At 38.2% G+C, this 20,365-nt stretch overlaps 1 protein-coding gene across 2 annotated transcripts in view; it reads right to left on the bottom strand.

The window, feature by feature from the left end:
- Positions 1–1,890: 1,890 nt before the first annotated feature.
- LOC126251428 (uncharacterized) overlaps positions 1,891–20,365 on the bottom strand; it is a 145,161-nt gene continuing 126,686 nt past the window's right edge. For both annotated transcript variants that reach the window (XM_049951844.1, XM_049951843.1), the window contains 3 exons: positions 18,805–19,091; positions 14,483–14,665; positions 1,891–2,484 (listed from right to left, as the gene is read on the bottom strand). In XM_049951844.1, coding sequence (XP_049807801.1) covers positions 2,425–2,484; positions 14,483–14,665; positions 18,805–19,091 — 530 coding nt within the window. In that variant the 3' untranslated portion in view covers positions 1,891–2,424. The remainder of the gene's footprint in view (positions 2,485–14,482; positions 14,666–18,804; positions 19,092–20,365) is intronic.

The raw sequence follows: 20,365 nt of genomic DNA, 5'->3' as shown, positions 1-20,365 counted from the left end.
TGCATCAAAGTCTTCATAAAAATCACATGCCGTAGACTTTTCTCCTTGTTTGTAGTCTCAACACCAAAAGTTATCTGTATGCAGGACCCACATTCAACGCATTGATTACTCTTCCCTTCCCTTCGCTATCTCCACAAGCGGAAAGTTACTTGGATAAAGGTCCAGTGAGCGACTTAGCTTCTTCACTCTTTGCTTTCCTTTTTTGCTTTAGAGTGAGCGGGGTGTTCCCTCTTCAGGTATTGACTATAAACAATGATTTATGTGACATTGGATTAGTTTCTGCCTGTGAAGTCTGGATGACTCTAGTGTTGATCTTAATGTCTACAGTTGGTAAGAACCTTTGATTAAATCTAAATGACTCTAGTTCATCTAGTTGGGTTTTCATACTCATTAAATAAATTCAATAATAATTAGGTATAACCTTTGAAAAAGTAATTTTTAGACTGTAATACTTGAGTTGAGAAATTAATAAATCACTGGTAATCTCTTCACTGCACTTATGCACATATTTTTAAACTGTGCTTACAGTACACCTGTGCAGACAGCATAGGAATCAAAAAACATTTCAAGTAGAATAATTGCATCTAGCAGACAACTGATTGTAATTCTACAGTTTTCAAGTTTCATGTAATGTTTTACAAAAAATTCTAAAAATTCTGAACACACTCGTTGACAGTTCCCATGGCCTGATAATAGGTAAGTAGGTACCTATGTTTACATTTCACATATGTATAGAGCCTCAGACTCCAAACTGCCTCTTATTTACTGGACATGTTTTGGTATTGTTGGGATTTAATTTTAATGAAAATGGTATGTACTGGGGGCCTCTAAATTTTGAGGTCCTCGAGATTTGGTGGCTGCCCTTTACCAGAGGCCCAGAGTGACCTCCCCTCCCTCCTAGCTTGCCGGTAGGCACATGACAGCAAGGTCTTACAGCATAGTTTAAGACATAATCAGTGAGTTAGTTACACTTAAGAGTGTAGCAAAGATGAAATATCATTGATAAAAACAGTGATCTAAGAACAGATCTCTGGAGACTCCTGAAAGCATATTTTCCCATGATGATTACTCCAACCAACGGACAATTTGTTCATATCTGTTTTTAAGTCACCTGTTGAACCACAGTATTACACTTTTTGAGAAATTCATCCTTTCAAAGTTACATACGAAAAACCACCTGGAATCAAAAAGACTTAAACTCGTCACTTCTCACCTGTCCAAGGCATGTTTGATGTTGTCAGTCACTTTGATTAATGTAGTTTTCTTAAAGCAATGTTTTTGGAAGTCTAGTTGATGTTTATTATGGATGTCATGAATTTTTAGGTACTCTGCATGTAGTATATTAAACAATGATTCATTTGAAATGTTTAGAATGTGGCTCTTCCCTCGTATGTTCTACATAACATCATTTTTTTTAACCATGTTTTTAGTTGCAACCCCCACTTGATGTCTCACAGTTTTTGCATAATTTGTGCTTCTACGACCACAATTAAATTCAATGGACACTTGTAGACCAGATCATTTGATGAAGCAGAGGATCCATGATACCTTCTCAGTTTGTCTTCCATTTATCCCCAAAAAATTCTCTTTTATAAACAATAAAAATCCAAGTTTGTTCCTTTCCTCACAGAAACTCATACTTTGTTGCTTTCATGCATTTGCAATGAACTTGTACTGAACAGATAACACAATATTATTGCACAAAAATACAGGGACAGTGTGTGTCTGTCATAAAATTTGATCATGATTTCCAGCAAAATCAATGGCCACGTATACACTTTAAAATTCTTTTTCATTGTTGACTGTTCAACTATAGCAAACAGATTTGTCCCCAAAAATGTTCTTGAAGTGGAGACTTGGTATTGGTGTGTGAATAATAAGACAGCAATGTACTGAAAACTGTTAAAGTCATTTTATTTAAAAATATCTTGAAAATATAACAAGTTATAAGTCTTTACTCTACAGCACATTCTTTCAGCTTCCTCTTTTGGTAATACACTGTGTGCTACGTCCAGATTAAAATGTTATTTAACTGACTAATAATAAATAAAGACACCAATATCTTTAAACATTATACTAATATTTCTTTCTGACACACAATTAAAATTGTACTAAATACAACAATGATCAATTTGAATAGCTACAGCAACATTGACTACTAGTGTATTTATTTAGTTCAGTAAAACAGAATTTGAATTTTTTTTATATTGGGCCTACACGCAAATATTTTGAAATACTGGACACATCGATAGCTCATTAATTACTCTTAACACCGAAATCAAAGCTGCCTGTACATCACATAGGTACAATGAAAGTATGCACATTTTATATTTCACAAACTTTAACATTTATTAAAAGCCCTTTAGGAAGATAGAACACACCTTACACTTTCAATGTATAATTAGTGGACTTTCTGTCATTATTTCAGGCCATGTTGTCCAATGTATCAATTGCTGCCCACACATGTCGCACTGTTAGGAACAGCTGGAAGAGAAAAAAGAAAAGAAAAAAAATTAGAAAGTCACAGAAAATAAAATAAAATCAAAAGATAAGCCTACAAGAAAGCCACAAAATGTTTCTGGTGACACTGAAGCAAATACTGCAAAGATGTTGGGGCCCTCAGCCTCATAGTTGGCTTTTGAAACAAACAAATTACTGAAATGAAATACTTCTTTTCCAAGTTCAATATATACACAAAAGCACATAACTGAACAACTGAATATGATATGGCTTCTTTGTTGGAGAGAGAGCACTCCCATCACCAAGTGAATGGAACAGTTTGATATATCACATGAATGAGTGTCAGATTGACATACGTGGGAAATGGAGGAGGAGGAGGAAGGGGGAGGGGGGAATACGGCACGCAACATCATCAGCGCACTTTGATCATGGCCAGGTTGTGACCACCTGCTACATAGTACAATTCATCTCTGAGGTCATGCAGCACTGGGCTTTCCACATGATGTCTTCTGAAATGTTTGTCATGAGTAGATGAATTCAAGAAAAACTGCCATTGCCAGCGTTAGCTTCTATCACCTGCAACATTTCATTAAAATTTTATTCATGACTGTCAACCAGCAGCTGTGGAGCATGTTTTATGAATAGAAATAATCAGTCATCAGTTGCACAAATTTTTATTAAATTACCTTCTTGAATAGTTTCAGCAAATTAATTTGCCACCCTCAGAAGACCGTACAATTAAGCTTACATCTGAAAACAATCATCAAGGTGTTTTGATTTCTTTAGGACTGATGTTCAGTTTTGTTTGACGTATGTTACAGATACGAACACCCTCATTGTGCTTATGTCTTCGTAAGTTTTTAGGTACACTAGTGCTCATTGCTTTTTACATACGGGAAATATTTTATAGTCAATCAGTCTGCTGGTCCAAATCATCACATGTCTCGTGGTTTTTTTAATATTTTACTTAAGATATGGAGGTGTTTTTTTTTTTTTTGTCACCATGTTTTCACATTTTTTATGTTACTTTTTAACTGCTTGACAGTACTATGTAAAAATTTAATGTAGGTACACTTATAATCTGTTTTATTACTCTACATTTATTGTTGTTAATCTGCTGTTAATTGTGATCCAATCCATGTAATAAGTAAATTCTTATTCTATACCCATTTTCTGTGGGACTCTATTGTCCAGAGTTTGCTTGATGATTGCTTTCTAATGTAAGCTTAATTGTATGATCCTCTGAGGATGGCAAATTAATTTGCCAAAACTATTAAAGAAGTTAATTTAAGAAAAATTTGTGCAGCTTATGACTGATCATGTCTACTCTTAAAAATTTGAAGAGGTATTTCTGTTGTTTATAATGGAGTGTTACAGTGGACAGATGGGGCACAGTGAGGAAACCAATCACCCGTACAATGCTTGAAAACAACTGGAGGGACCCATACAGGAAGGTCAACTATAGATCAAATATTTAGCTGGGAGAGTATTGGAATTCAGCAAACCCATTCCGACAACACTTCTAGATTACTCCAAGGGATATACCACCAAAAACCACCGTCTGACTATGGAGAACAATGTCACTGTCAGAGCATTGTTGAAGCATGGAAAAAGGTAATGTTCCAGTTGCTGACCTGGCCACAACAGATACTATGCATCTCACCCATCCTCCACTAGAAAGCAAGCTGGCACCCAATAAAAGATTTGATGACATGCCAACCATGTCATATACCAAACCATTCTGTTCTTTATTGGCAACAGAAACTCTCTCTCTCTCTCTCTCTCTCTCTCCCCAACACAGCAGCCATCTTATATTCACCAGGAACTGATGAAGAAATGAGTCCACATTGTAATGAAAATGGTTGTCTGAAAAAAATAGTAGCAAGCAGCAACAGTACTTAGTATGTGTAGATAGTTTTAGTTCAGTTGTTCCATTAAGTGCTTCTATTAGAAATGGGCAGTATGTGTTTATTTGACTGTGTTAACTTATGCTTTTTAATTTTTTAAATGGGTTGTGTATTTTCCAAGTATTACTGTCACATGAACCGACTTTGTAATGTAGTTTCATGCTATCCCAAGAGCTACTGTTACATGAATAAGTTTGAATTAGTGACTACTGAAAGTCAGCAGAGGTCAGGTTGCTAACCAGTGAGCAGTAGTGAGCAGCAGGACTTAGTCTTCATAAAGCATTTCCAGAACATGAGGCAGAAAAAGAATGGATACAAGTGTGAGCTGCTGATAATTAACAATCAAGATGTGTATATGCTCACGAGTTATGAGAAGATATTAGACAAGTGGTGTTAATATTTTGAGCAGTTGCTGTAAGCCGAGATTTGGGCATGAAAACTGTGGAAGTCACTGAGGACACTGTGAGAGCTGCAATTAGAAAATTATATAACAGGTAGGACCCCAGCGAGCACAAAATAACTGCAGAGATACTGAAGGCAGGAGGAAAAATCTTTGCGTAGAGCACTATATCTCCTCATCCAATGAATATGGAGCTGCATAGAAATTCCACACAATACAATATTATCTGTAATTATTCTAACAAATAGGGGGAATAGCAAATGGGACTGTAACAACAACAGAGGGATATTAGTGCTGAGTGTGCCATACAAATTCTTTTTTGCTCTTTATGATAGATAAATTAAAACTGTTACTGAAAAGATGGTTGGGAACTATCAAGAAGGGTTTCACAGAGGAGCTCAACTACAGATAAATTATGTGGCTGGGAGAGCACTGGAATTCAACAGGCCCGCTCTGACAATATTTACACATTATTCCAAGAGATACACACTGAGGTGATACATGTCATGGGATACCTCCTACTAATGTGTAGGACCTCCCTTTGCATGGCACAGTGCAGCAAATGGATACGGCATGGGTATAAGAAATCCCCAGAGGTCCCCTGCAGAAATACTGAGCCATGCTATGTCTATAGCCATCCATAATTGCAAAAGTGTTGTTGGTGCAGGATTTTGTGCACAAAATGACCTCTTGATTATGCCCCATAAATGTTTGACGGGATTCATGTCGGGCGATCTGTGTGGCCAAATCATTCACTCCAATTGTCCAGGATGTTCTTCAAACCAATTGCAAATGGTTGTTACCCAGTGACCTGTTTGGGAACAACAAGACAACGAATTGCTGCAAATGGTCTCCAAGTAGCCGAATGCCACCATCAGCTTGCACACTGCCTGTTGACAACTTGTGTCCATGGCTTCATGGTGTCCACACCACACTGAAATACTACCACCAGCTTTTACCAACTGAAACTGGGACTCATCTGACAGGGCCAAAGTTTTCCAATTATCTGGGGTCCAACCAATATGGTCACCAGCACAGGAGAGACACTGCAGGCGATGTCATACTGCTTACCTCAGGCATTCGCATTGGATGTCCGCTGCCATAGCCGATTAATGCTAAATTTCACTGTACTGTCCTAAGGGATAGACATGTCATACGTCCCACATTGATTTCTGTGGTTATTTCACACAGTGTAGCTTGTCTGTCAACACTGACAACTACTCGATCGTTAAGTGAAGGTTGGTGGCTACTGCATTGTCTGTGGTGAGAGGTATGCCTGAAATTTGGTATTCTTAACACATTCTTGACTCTCTGGATCTGGGAATATTGAATTTCCAACAGATTTCTGAAATGGAATGTCCCATGCGTCTAGCTCCAACTACCATTCCACATTCAAAGTCTGTTAAGTACCACTGTGTACCCAAAAGCACGTTGGACACCTTTTCACACGAATCACATGAGTAAAAACGACATCTCCACCTATACTCTGGCCTTTTTATACCTTGTATCTGCATATTTTCATATTGCTATCCCATAACCTTGTCACCTCAGTGTAATACTGTCCACATGCTGACAGTGTACAACATCCTTGAGGAAAATTAGGTACCAAGGAAATTAGTGGGCACAGGGAGAGCATGTAGAGACAAGAGAGTAGGTGAAACAAAAGGAAGAGATATCTGGGGAGTTAAATATACAAAGACACAACTGAATTACAGACATTGGCTGTGAGTGGGCATTAACGTAAATCAATGTGGAAATTTGAAAATTTATGCCAGACAGACACCACATATCTATAAACACATAAAGCGGTTTGGTATAAAGTCAAACTATTTCACCCATATTATTTAACACGGTGCTTGAGAAAGTCATCCAAGAAATGAGCAGTGATGACAAAGGTGCCAATGCTGATGATTGCAGCCTGGTATAGTAAAAACCACAATGATGAAGACAGTGAAGGACCTAGCTCAGAATACAAGCAAAGCCAGCCTCATAATCAGTGCTGAGGAGACGAATGTGATGAGTCATATCCTAAGAAGCAGGGCAAAGGGCCCCACTCAAGCTGAAGAGCTGTGTATGGCTAAAGGCATGGCTAAACAAAACGTAACCTGCCAGAACTGCCTTGGCAGTGATAGGAGGCAACTCTGTCACACCATGCTACATGTGTAAACTACTAATGAGGTTCCAGCCATATCCACAGCATGACAACCGACGCAGCAACGGTAGCTGTTACAGCCAGCTGCTCTTGCCTGTGTGATGTCCCTTGTTGCTGTACACACAGGCCATCCACTATGGCATGATCCGCACTGGCAGTCCGCATTCTGTTTGGCCAGGCCTTACATTAAAAAGCTTCTTAACTTGGCATTTGGTTTAACAACCCCAGAAACTCAAAGCTGGATATAAAACAACTTGTTATTAATTAATCCAAAATATACTTCAACATGAAAAAGATAATGACATCACATACACTCTCTGACAAAACCAAACTCAAAGCATTTACAGCAACAATAGTTCCAGTGATGTTACATGAAACAGAAACCGTCTGTTCCACAAGGGTGGATGTTGAAAAACTCTTGAAGAAAGTCTTCGGTGCAGAGAAAAAGGAGTAACCACAAGAATTATATGAATTGATGTTGCAGTTAAACACTCTCCAGCAAATCTGGCTTGCAGACCTTACCACAGTGAAGCAAAACCAGAGCTGGTGGGAAGTCCTGAAGGAACACTACTACTAGGCAGACACAGAAACCAATGAAGGGATGAAATCGTGAGAGGCCTACATCAGATGGGAGTTGAGTCAAACAGGATGCGAACAGTTCACAAGTGCGGTCACTGAAGGCAGATTGCAAGGTTGGCACATGAACCTCAAGTTTGATGAACACTGGGTAAGTACACAAACAAGCAAATAAGTGTTCATGTATTTTATGAACATTGCTGTCATGTGATCCCAGTAGCACACACCAGTTCAGGTAGCTTTAGCCACAATTGTTGCCTCAGTTTTTTTGGCCGTTCAGACATCACAGCTTTAGATCCTTTTAATTCTTTAACATATTTCATTAGATCTATTTAGTAGTAAAATATGCCCTGGAACTGTGCTTTACATATACAGATACAAAGGGACTCTGTCACAGTCCAAAAACAAGTAAAAACTGCACACTGGATGTGGTCCACAAGCTTCAGACTGCTGCTAAGGGCTGCAGTAGTGATATGATCTCTTAGGCAATAGCTGTGGCACATCTCATGCCATACCCATCATTTGAAAACCTTAAAGTTGCTGTGCCTCCCAAAGTATTTGATCTGAACAGTTTGTCTTGTGAGTCAGAGAGTGAATGTCATACAGTGGTGGGTGAAGTTGGTGACCATGCCATAGTGATAGGGGGTAATTTCTATCTGCCGCCTACAGACTGGAAGATTTCAGAATGAGAGATAGGGACAAAGAGTCTTGTGACACTATACTAAATGTACCATACTTACCCAATTATAAAGATGAGGTTTTTCCGAAATTCACCATTTGAAAAATACAGGGTCATCTTATATTTGCAGATTAAACTACTGCTGCTAAGGTTAATGTTTTTACATTGTTTACTTGAGTATGTAGGAATGGCATTCATTAAACAATTTGGAAGGGAAGGACTGGGCAAATGAACAGTTTTGCATTCAAACAGCTTCAAGATTTCCCAATATGCCAAAGTGACTGATACAGTGCTGATGTTCCTCAATCAATCACACCACATTTGACTCGTGCTGCATTAGTGCAAGGTATATGTGAGAAACTATAAACTAACCACTGCAACAATCTATTGCTCTGCCTAAAATTTGATAATCTTTTAAAACACAGGAGGAAATAGCATTAAACTGTATCATCTTACAGACTGTTGTTGTATCCGAACAGGTTTGCAATGAAAGTTCTCATACATGTATGGATACATCTACAAACATTAACGTTGCTTTTTAAGTGAAGGTAACATTCAAAAGTGGATATGTTGTCCAAAAAACAGTACTTGATTCTGAATCCAGATCACTATGTTATTTGATTATGAGAGAATGTACTGATTTATCAAGCAGGTTGCAAATGAGAAATCTGATCACTGTTCATGTATCAGAATGCCGGGTAAAAATGTTATCATCTTTTAATCAGCTATAGAGCATGCTGGTGACATTTAGATGACAGACGAAGGAAAATTAATCCAGAATGAAATGTCTAATAAATGAAATCATTCATGTTAAACAGACTGTAATTCTTGCAGGGAAATATTGCAATGGCAAGACCTGTTGTGGAGATAGTACCAACAGACATCAGTAGATCATGGGACAGGCGGAAGTTCAAGAATTGGACTAAATTGTGATTGCGATCTTTTATTTATGTATTAGTTGCTGTTGCTGCATATGACTTGCACCCTAGAAGATACTGCAGTCTGTTTTTCATAGTTGCTCAAGCACAGTACTATGGAAGGATTGGAGGGGGATAATGTTACCAGCTTGGCTGAGAACTAGTGGGATGGCAGGAGGGGATTAGTGAGCAGGCATAAATTACATCATGTTGCCAACCATGGGAATGTGTAATGTGTACTCTGGCCTTTTAGGACCATCTACCACATTTAAACTGCAGTTTGCCAGAATCCATTTGTGGATGGAATTGAAATGACTTTAAAATTGGACAAATACTGAACTGTAGCATTCATTTCTGTAGGAGACAGTAAAAGTCTAGAAAGGGAATAGTGGTGTACTTACATATTTTTTGCCCAGTGTTGTCAAATATCACTGTGATCTTTGACAGGAACGAAAGAGGGTGGGTCAGCTGTTGGTTCTACACTACCAATGAGATAGCAGTAGGCAGATGATATGTTTGGAAGCATGTGACAGAGTAACATTCTCAGATCAGTATAGAAGCAAAATCCAATACGTATTTGGATAAAAACATCTGTGTTCTCAGGTCCCACAGCAACAACCACCTCAGAAATTGCGAAATATTCAGAAGAAACAGCCAAATATTTGTGACAACAAGAACATAAATTTCACAGCTGTGTCATTAGGATGATGATGATGATGATGATGATGATGATGATTAAAATTACTCGCACCACGGATGAGTTAGTAAGTGAAAAAGTAGGAAAAAAATTGTCCACAAATTAATGTAAACCATTTTTTTATTATTTTATTTCTCCTTGTTTTATCATAATGTTGACAACCAATAAACTGCATAAATTTAGAATAAGTATAAAAATAACTTTTTAGACAGATACTTTGTCAATAAAACAGTTTATAATTTTGATTAGTCAGTATATATTAAAAATAAATTTTTCTCAAGAAGCCTCTTATAATCAGGGTCATCTTATATTCAGGTAAGTATGGTCTTTTCTGAAAATTATTTGGAGCAGTTGGTGAGACATTCCACCTATGAGGAAACCTTGTTGGATGTTCTGGCAATAAGCAGGCCTGAACTTTTTCATTCAGTGATGACAAGGTTATTGTAGCATTAAATGTGAACATTTCAGATTAAGCTTGGCCTTCTTTGTTAAAAATATCAACTGAAAATGCAAATTGTGTAACCAGTTCCATTTATTATATTAAATTTTTTGGAGGATTATACCTCCATCATTTATCTCAATTAATAAAGCACTGATGTATGTATGATCCGTAGCATTGTCTTTCCATGGTCATTTTAGCAGAGTTACACTGAAGAATAGTCCCACAACTCGTATCCCATGAAATTCAGCAATTTTATTAACAAACTGACACAATCCACTGAAAATTTGTATTTATCTCCAAAGGGATTGCAAAATGGAAACATTCATCAGAATTTCAAGCACATATGGAAAGCAAATTTAACAGCTAATACTTCATCACAAATTTCACTAAGCGTTTTTATAAAGTCCTACAGAACTGTGCCATACCACAAAAAATGTATAGAGGCGTTACCACACAGCCATCAGTGAAGGACAAATCATAGACCCTGCTCCCATCAACGAATAGCATTCTGAGCTAGATTGTTCGGAAGGTAGCATGCCTAGATGCCAGCATCCATACAGATGTCTCTTGAGGAACATCTGTACACCAGTGTCTGTGAGCAAGGTCACCCTTCAATGAAACTGGAAACAGCTCCACCCATGTTGGTCCTGCCAACCACCATCCCTGCCACCAACAGGGAATGACCAGTTGACACAGCCAAAAATACAGCACCAATGACACCACTCCTATTCACAGTACACGGATAGCCAACAGCACCTTAACTTTACGACTGCTTTACTCCCATGCCTGAACAGCCTTATGAAAACCCTGTATGTTCATGCTGCCCATAGGTTGGCCTATCATTGGAATCAAGAACAAGGACATCAAGATGCTGCTAAAGCCAACTTTTACAAAAGTCATTGGTTTGATGGAATTACATTTTCCTGGAGACATACGAGACTCAACTTTATCTTTGATATGGATAGAAGCTGACGTAATGAATTAAAATTTGTGCTAATGCCAAATGGGCAGAGTGCATAAATTGATGTTTGTGTTAGGGAGAGCATTGGATTAGGGTAATCTGTGCAGCTGTGTGAGCCACAATGGCATGATGGTGCAGTGGTTAGCACATCTGCCTTGTAAGCAGAATACCTGGGTTCAAGCTCCAGCCTTGGCAACAATTTTATTTCTTTACTTCAGCTTCTAACCTTATTGAACAAAAGTAATTGTTTGACCAGTTACACTACAGCCACCATGACCAACAAAATCCCATCTCATCAATGGACTGACAACTCAACACTGCTTCTTCAATGAAACCCAGCGCAAACCGAGGCATAATCTTATGCTGTGTGTCCATTTCAGTGGGGAACTAAGCTATATTGATAGATAATGACAAAACCAATCGTGTAGCAATGAAGACGACAATCCTGGTGGTATTGCTGCAAAGACCACATGACTGGTGACTGCAATTACAGAGTAGTATTAAATTCCTCAACTGCTGTTGTTATTATGGGCAGTGCTTGTATTACAGACTATACATGGACTTTAATTCTGGATCACTACTACATGATTGTACTGAGCAGTGTTTACTATGATTGTAGAATAAATCACACTCAAGATAATGCAAATATCAAAGACATTCTCAAAATATGAGTGCAGGTTCAGGGCCGTGGGACTTGATGGGTCACAGAAAAAAAGAAAGTAAGTTTAGAATTTAATGTTACACCAACAAACCTTGCTAAGAAAAATTTATTAAATACTGTGAATATTTCTTCAAAATCTAGATTTTTTTGAGATACCGATGACTTTTTGTGAATTATTACATTAAAGGGGAGAAGAAATTCTGAAGTACATTCAGAAACTTCACACAGTCAAAGAAATTTTATGCTGTTAAAGGTGTACACAGGCACATGCATGGATAGTATCTTTTAGGACTTTTCATGTATACTATTAACAGAGGTAACAATTATTATGAAATTTTTAGCCATGTTGGTGTGGACAATGTTTGTGAGATTTGCTAAACTATACAGTCAAAGATTCCCATACTGTGATAAACTGTGGTCAGCTATGAGTGTTCAAGCACTGCCGTTAAAGAACAGCACTATGATATGGCAATGAAGGCAAAAGACCAGTCACAACTTTGCATTGAAATTCATGGAAAGTATATTAAGACATCTCAGCTGCAAAATGTATAATATGTGAAACACTATTGTAAATTATTTCCGAATACTCCTTGTACACAGGTTGTAGGAATTCTGTGAGAAGGTGCTTTTGTCAATATATTTCCATTTTCTTGCAAAAATGTTCACTCCTACATGGCACAACAATTTTTCAGATTCTCACATTATTTCTCACTACTGGGCTAGAAACTTTGGTTGTAAGGGTTTGTACTTAAGTTTGAGTAGTTTCTGAAGTGGTAACAGAGAAACTTTTTATTTATATGCCTCTCATAATTTTAATGTCCTGTAACACACAGCCCATGTCCAAGGTCCACATGAAATAACCACTCACAGACAACAGGTAGCAACACTAGCAGTGGTGGGTATATAAAGTGTGTTGCCTGGGGGAAGAAGGGCAGGGTTGCAGAAACAGTGTAGTCGTCATTAGAATAGTGCATGACCACTGGCTTCCAGGCCAAGGGTGGAAACATTTTCAAAAAGACTATTTGCATGCTGCTGTGGTTAAAGTATACCATTCACGGCAAAATGTTGCTATTTGAAGTCCGCACAATGTAGTGCACCATGAATCATAGATCACAGGGCTGACGGCTGCAGAGATGTGTACAGATGAATAGACATGTAACTGTTAAGCAACAGACCTCCCAGAAGAACCAAGGGACTACCAACAGTGTCTCCTCAATGACCATTCAACGAATATTGCTGCATATGGGCCTCTGCAGCAGGTGCCCGGTTCGCGCACCTATGCTGAATGCGGTTCATCAGCAATGAAAGCTGGCATTTGCATGCCAGTGCTGCAACTGAGTGGCGACAGGTGACCTTTTCAGATGACAGACGATGAATGGCATGAAATGTCTGAAAGCAAACATCTTGCAATGATTGCCAAGAGTGTTCAGACCAGAGGACAGAGAATTATGGCCTGGGGAATTTTTTTTTTTTTTTTTTTTTTTTTTTTTTTTTTTTTTTTGGTACTGAAAGACACAATAGATCAACAAAGTATGCATCTGTTCTTGGGGACCATGTCCACCCTTACATGCAGTTTGTTTTCCTTCGGCACAGGACAACACAGCTCACATAGCTCGAAGAGCACCAGAATGAGTTTACACCATACCACCCCCTCCCCTCCCAGATTCAAACCCAATCGAGAACCACCACGATCGAGCTGTTCATGCCATAGATCCTAAACTGAGAAACCTAGCACAGTTTGCCACGGAACTGGAGTCAGCATGGGTCCACACCTTCCAGTATCTTGCTCACTACCTTCCTGCGCTTCTCTCAGTGGTAATCACCGCAAAAGGTGGATATACAATCTTTTGACAAGAGGTCACATTAAAGTAACTGGACCACATATAATTTACAAGTACTTTGTTTATGCATGTTTATAGTTACAGTGCTAGCACCATCATTATAAATGTTCTACGGGCCATAGCAAAAACAACATCCAATAATTCAGTGTGTGAGATTCAATCACTAATTACATGGCTGCCAGTAACTGAAGAAAATCAAGAAAAATAATAAGTACAGTAAAAGAATTGTCAACATGGAGACTTGTCTGAATGGCAGCAAGCTTTAGTGGACATGATTGTTTTGATGGTGTGTATTTACCTTCAAATTTGAATTAATGGCTCTGCCTTTAACTGTTACATTGGGCCATGAACAAATACAATAAGTGTTATAACTGCAGTTACTTATGGCTCTGCCTTTAATTGCTTCACTGGCTCTCAAACACATACAATAAGTGTTATCACTTCAGCTGCTAATTTCATAACTGAAATTATTCATAGCAGAACAGTTTGATATTATATATTTGTTTTCAAAGTAATTGTGCAGCACACAACACTGTCATAAGCAGCTAAAATGTCAAGACAACATTTTTAATCTGCCGCTTGCTGGAGATACATCACCCACAGTTCATTGTACTGTATTCATTACATACAGTGTCTTCCTTAATATGAAAAGCTTCTTCAATTTTTCCATGGATCACTAACACACAGCAAAACACTAAAACTAATAAGCAGATGTCATAACTTCTCCAGCATTCACAAATAAACCTGACATACAGTGCATTTCCACAGATTAAAAGCATAAATAATTACCTCTCTTAACCACAGCTCATCAGCTAGTAGCTCATTGAGGATTTCCATACTGTCTTTGCTTGGGTTGGAAGAGCGCTTGTCTGCAACCCTCTTTGCACACTCTACGTACATATGGTATTTTTGGTGAGCTACCTTATTATACAGCTCAACACGTGACACACACACTTTGCAAAGGAGGAAATCCTGTAAAGGCCAAAATTATGTAAATAAATTCTAACACATTTTAGGATACATTTAATTGATAAATGTAAACCCTATTCTCTGTTGCACAGTTGTTTGAGGGGAGTTAACAGATTTTTCTATACATTAATTATTGAACTGGCTCCCTAGCCTGATGTTTGGTATTTTCAAAATTCCATATTCCATAAAAATATAACAGGTTGCTAAAGACATGGAGACTTTGTAAAAGACATTATTTGCTTTAAAAAAGTCAAGAGCACATATTATGAATCTGCAGCATTAAATACAGACTCCTATACTAATTTTACAATAACAGAAATTCCAGATAAAAACAAATGAGAAAAAACAAAAATGATGAAATACAGCCATTCATTGGTAACTGACTGATTCATGGTACACAGAAACACAAAACAGCATAGAGATGGTACTAGATTTCAAGATACTACCTTTTTTGTAGATTATGTACACACACACACACACACACACACACACACACACACACACACACACACACACACACACTTTGACAGTGACAGTCACCATAGAGCATCCACCTATGGAGGGACTGGTTGTCGGAGTGATTGTTCGTGCTGACTGGATTGAGGGAAGGTGTGTAGCAACAGAGAGAGAATGAGATGTACTGGGTAAGGAGGTGATGGGGAGGTTAATAGACATTCACAAGACTGAGAGGGAGGGGAGGTTTGTGGAGAAAGGTTTGGTCAGGGGAGACACGGTGTGGAAAGTGACAGGAGAGAAAGAGAGAGGATACAGCTATTGCATGGGTTGGGAATTTTCATAGATTTACGATAGGCAAAGAGATGTGAGAGGGCATAGCAAGGAATCAAACTGCCAAGGGTATTAAAAAGTTCTTTAAGGGGACCACACCTTGCCTATCTAACCCATGTTAATTTAGGTAAGTATTTGACGCATTTATGAAAAAACTATTTGATGCAGGACCTTAATATTTTTACTGTATGTTACATGATGCTAATAAGAGTCAACTGTACAAAAATCTACTTTATACATTTTAGTTTTTAAGAAATACATTTTTAAATTTATTAACAAAAAAATATTAAGTTTTTTCTGCAGAGAATATTTTTTTGTGAACTTCCTACTGAGTGAATATTAATGAATGTAGTACCAGAGGTGGCTTTTTATCTTATGCAGAGTCTGTGAAAATTTCATTCATTTATCTACGATAGTTTCTGATATAATGGAGCATATGTACTGAAAATTTTAGTTTGGGGGAAATTGACTTTAAAGAAAAAACTTTTGAGATTTGTTACTTACAGTTAATTAAAACTGTCCTGCTGCATATGATGGCCCTTCTTTGGCCTCTAGCAGGTCTTCCAGCTTCTTTTTCACCTCCCTGGATGTTTGTCTTGCTTTCTTGGCCATATTAGATGCAGACCTTTCTGCATCGGCTATCCTCATTTTATCGCAATGTTGCAGCCCCAGTGATCATATTTTCACCAGGATTAATTCCCAGCTTTTTCAGTACCCAACACTTTCCAATATTAGCACAACTGAATGTAATAACAGCATCATGAACTCCTAGTTTCATTGCATGCACACCCACAAATACAGTTTTAGGAAGGCGGTTCCAAATTATGCTGTTGAAACATTCATTTGAGTTCTGTGTCTGTCCATGCAGACATTTCCTTAGGTCAGGATGAGCCAAGTCTCTGCAAATAGGTTTAATTGCTGTAATAACAGCAGCAGGAAGAGAATGCTGGTGAGGATAAGATTCTCCAGTTGCCTCAGTCCTATTGTATTTGCACCACGAATTTTCTCCTGATGGACACAATCCATGATATGGCTTATCATCAGTAGAGGACTTATGGAAGAATATGGCCCAAACATCTCTCTTCATTGCCTCCAGATTTTCTTTATTTCTCCTAATTGCTTGCCCATAGTATACCTGCAAGTTTTCTATTTCAGTTTTAGTTAACCGACCCTGTCCGGTCAACAATTTTCCATCTTCTAATTTTATCTTTTTTTTCCTTTCATATCAACAGTTAGTTTTCTCAGCCTTGTTCCCAAACGTTTTTGAACATGGCCTACACATTCTATTTTGCTAATAATGGCATCTCCATATGGCTTAGAGTTCACCACATTGTCGTATGCCTTACTGTCACCATCGCCCAAATAGTTGGTGTACCATATGCCTCTTGTTTCTACGGAGCAAATGAAATATTTGTTGTACTCCATGAAGTTCCATAACACCATTTGTTCCTCTAAAATTAGCCACACAGTTGTGTTCTTTATGTTCATTGACTTTACAACATTTGCAAATATTTAGACATTATCTCCTAATCTAACACTTTACCGGTGTCTACACTCATGGCAGTCACTACTCCATTCAGAAAAGTATGTCCTCTTCCTGCCAACTTCCATCAAGTGCAACTGCAATATCCGAACATCCATCATTTTCTTCCATTGCTTTCCTAGCAGCAAGTTTCATACTTTCCTCACTGACCTCACATACAGCTTTCTCTAATATTGCAGTCAGTTTTTCAAATTTATTTGGTGTTTGATGTAAGTTCATCACTGAACAAAATGTTCTCCCTGTGCCATGCCCTTGCCAATGGATCGTAAGGCATAAACTGATCTAGTATTGATTTCAAAGGGCCACTTGCATCGGGTTTTGAAGAACACATAAATGAAATCACAGCTGAGCATTTAGTGCAAATTAAATCCAAAGCAATTGCAAGGCCTTTTCTCCCACTGGCACTCACAAATTTTCACACACTGTGACTCACCACTATGTACATTGTACTACAAATTTAGAAATTACATCTTGATAACATTCTCAGATTTATAATAATGTTACTGCACCCCTTGTCACTTACAGCAAATTTATTGTATCTCTCTTGAAATGGTGAGAGCTTCTTTGATGACGCACTGGAAGAATTACAATTAGAAACATTGTTGCCAGGCGACATAACCTCTTGTACAGAAAGCTTTCTAAACTTGTTTCCTCTAAATTGTCGTTTCTTGAAAATGCCTTTACATTTTGTCATCTTCAATAAACACACCAAAACACACGTAAATAAGCACTGCAAACATAAGTATAACAACTACTCGAAATCACACTTGAACAAAACTAACCGTGTGTTTGAAAGCGTGTTGTTTACAAACAGCAGAAACAAAAAGATACCAACCATTGCATTCCAAGGATTGCCAACACACTCGGGAAAGAAAAAAAAATCCCTAATGTGCAATTTAGGGGATATAAAGATCTAAAATATATGCAGAAAAGTGGGTGACAGAAAAGTGGGCATGGCACATAAACACACGTGGTAGGAAAATGCTCTTTAAATGCTTGAAATTTTTTTTTTTCAGCAAAATGCTTTTCAGAGTACTTAAATAAAACCTTAATGTATTGAAATATGATGAAAATCGAAAATTGATTTTTTTCAACCTGTACCATGCTGTGGTCCCCTTAAGTCACTCGTGTTGTGTTGTACAGCATGTTAAGCAACTGAACTGTCAATTTTGCCATTAGCCACAGTTTTGCAGTGCCCATTAAAGTGAGTAGGTAGCTGGTTAGTTCTCCTCTTCATATAGAATGATGCACAGTAATTGCAGCACAGTCTGTATACAATGTGGTTACTATACACAAAGCCCTGCCTTTAATGAGACAGGAATTGGTGATTGTGTCGGGAACTGGTGTATGGTATACTTTAGGTCTGTGCCTGGGTCAGCCACAGTGAAATGAATTACTAGGAGCAGAGAAAGCATTGGGATGGATTAAGATATTGTGTATGTTTGGTGGATAATGTAGTACTTTGGTTGATGATGAGAGGGATTTTGGGTACAATACCCCTCATCTCAGGGCACTATAACACGTAGCTCCAGCTTCAGCGATGGAACTGGCTGTATTTTTTCAAGACTTGGATGGTACTGGATCATAATAGGAGTGCTGATCAGTGACTGGTTCACAGTGGTGACAGGTTTATAGGTGTTAGAAGAACAGATAATACAGGAAATCTGTTTCTGGACTATATGCACAGGATGCTGCATATTTTTAAAGGCACTGATAATGACAGCATATTTGGCTAATCCTGCACTTCACTGCATACGAAGCACCAATGGGCACCAAGGCTGTAACATATAAGTTTTACACCGTATCTCCTTACCTTCTGTGATGCCAACTTGGGGTCTGGAGGACAGCCCTCAAGAGTTGTTCTGTCATATGGCTGGCCATACATTTGAACACGGGCTGTGGCACTACTGTGTTCACAGGCAATGCAGGGCATTGCACCTTCCCCATCACCATCTGTTGGCTCATCAATTACATTGAAACACGGCCAAGTTCCAACACTAGTTCTTAGAGTGTTTGGCCACTTGGCAATCCTTAAAAGATGTTCCATTCTCTCTTCTGTTACTTCATCAACTGTCTTTAAGTTTGTTAAAAAGTAATCATCTACAGAGAGACAGAAGAAAATGACTTTTTTCCTCAAGTTTCTTGTATACAATTCAACAATGCACTGTTGCTCAACAAAATTGGAACCAATTATTAATTAACCAGTAAGTACAAAAAGCTACATCAACTAGAGAACTGGTAATATGAAAACATATAAATACATTTCTTGTCAACATTACACTCACTAGCTATAATAATATTGCTACATCCTTGGAGATTGACAGAGACACAGAATAGGAGCCCTTGGAAACTGCAAACTATGAATATCGTAGCCAATGGGGCTGACAGTGGTGTGTCAAGTGGGCCACACCTCTTGCGACATTCAGTAGCAGTATTGATTTAGATTTATGTGAGAGAGTCATTTAGATGAGAACTGTTCATAAGAAATATTTTATCTTTCCTCCATCAATTTATCTTTAAAATTTCTATCTACCAGCCATTTGTGATCCTACACAAGGTATCTCTGAATTCTTTTAATCTTTCCTTTCAGGGCAAATTTTGTAACACAGAGAAATTGTGTGACATTTAGAAGTAGTTTAATCAGTTCTTGCTGTTGTGAAACTTACTGGCACATTAAAACTGTGTGCCAGACCACGACTTGAACTCGGGACCTTTGCCTTTCGCGGACAAGTGCTCCACCATCTGAGCTACCCAAGCACAATTCATGACCCATCCTCAAAGCTCCAATTCTGCCAGTACCTCGTCTCCTCCCTTCCAAACTTCACAGAAGCTCTTCTGCGAACCTCACAGAACTAGCACTCCTGGAAGAAAGGAAGAGCTTCTGTGAGGTTTGAAAAGCAGGAGATGAGGTACTGGCAGAATTGAAGCTGTGAGGACGGTTCGTGAGTCATGCTTGGGTAGCTCAGATGGTAGAGCACTTGCCTGCAAAAGGTAAAGGTCCCGAGTTAGAGTCTCAGTCCAGCACACAGTTTTAATGTGCCAGGGAGTTTCATATCAGTGCACACTCCACTGCAGAGTGAAAATCTCATTCTAGTTCCTGCTGTTGTTAAATATATAATTCACAATCCTCACTGTCTCTGAACCACAATAAAACAGGAAACGTATGTAAGTATTCTAATCCATCTTCTGTTTGCTATGAATCTGTTATGTAATTTTTTTTGCTACACAACCACAACATTCTGTAACTGATATACAGTAAGAATACTGCATTTTCCATAACAGAATGCAGCACAAATACTGGTCTTCTTGCACTGCAAGTAATTTTCATATCATTAAACAATGGAATCTCCAGGTTGGAATATCAACAATATAAA

This window comes from Schistocerca nitens, chromosome 4, assembly GCF_023898315.1.
Source record: "Schistocerca nitens isolate TAMUIC-IGC-003100 chromosome 4, iqSchNite1.1, whole genome shotgun sequence".
Taxonomy (NCBI): domain Eukaryota; kingdom Metazoa; phylum Arthropoda; class Insecta; order Orthoptera; family Acrididae; genus Schistocerca; species Schistocerca nitens.
This window is presented reverse-complemented; position numbering and strand designations above follow the sequence as displayed.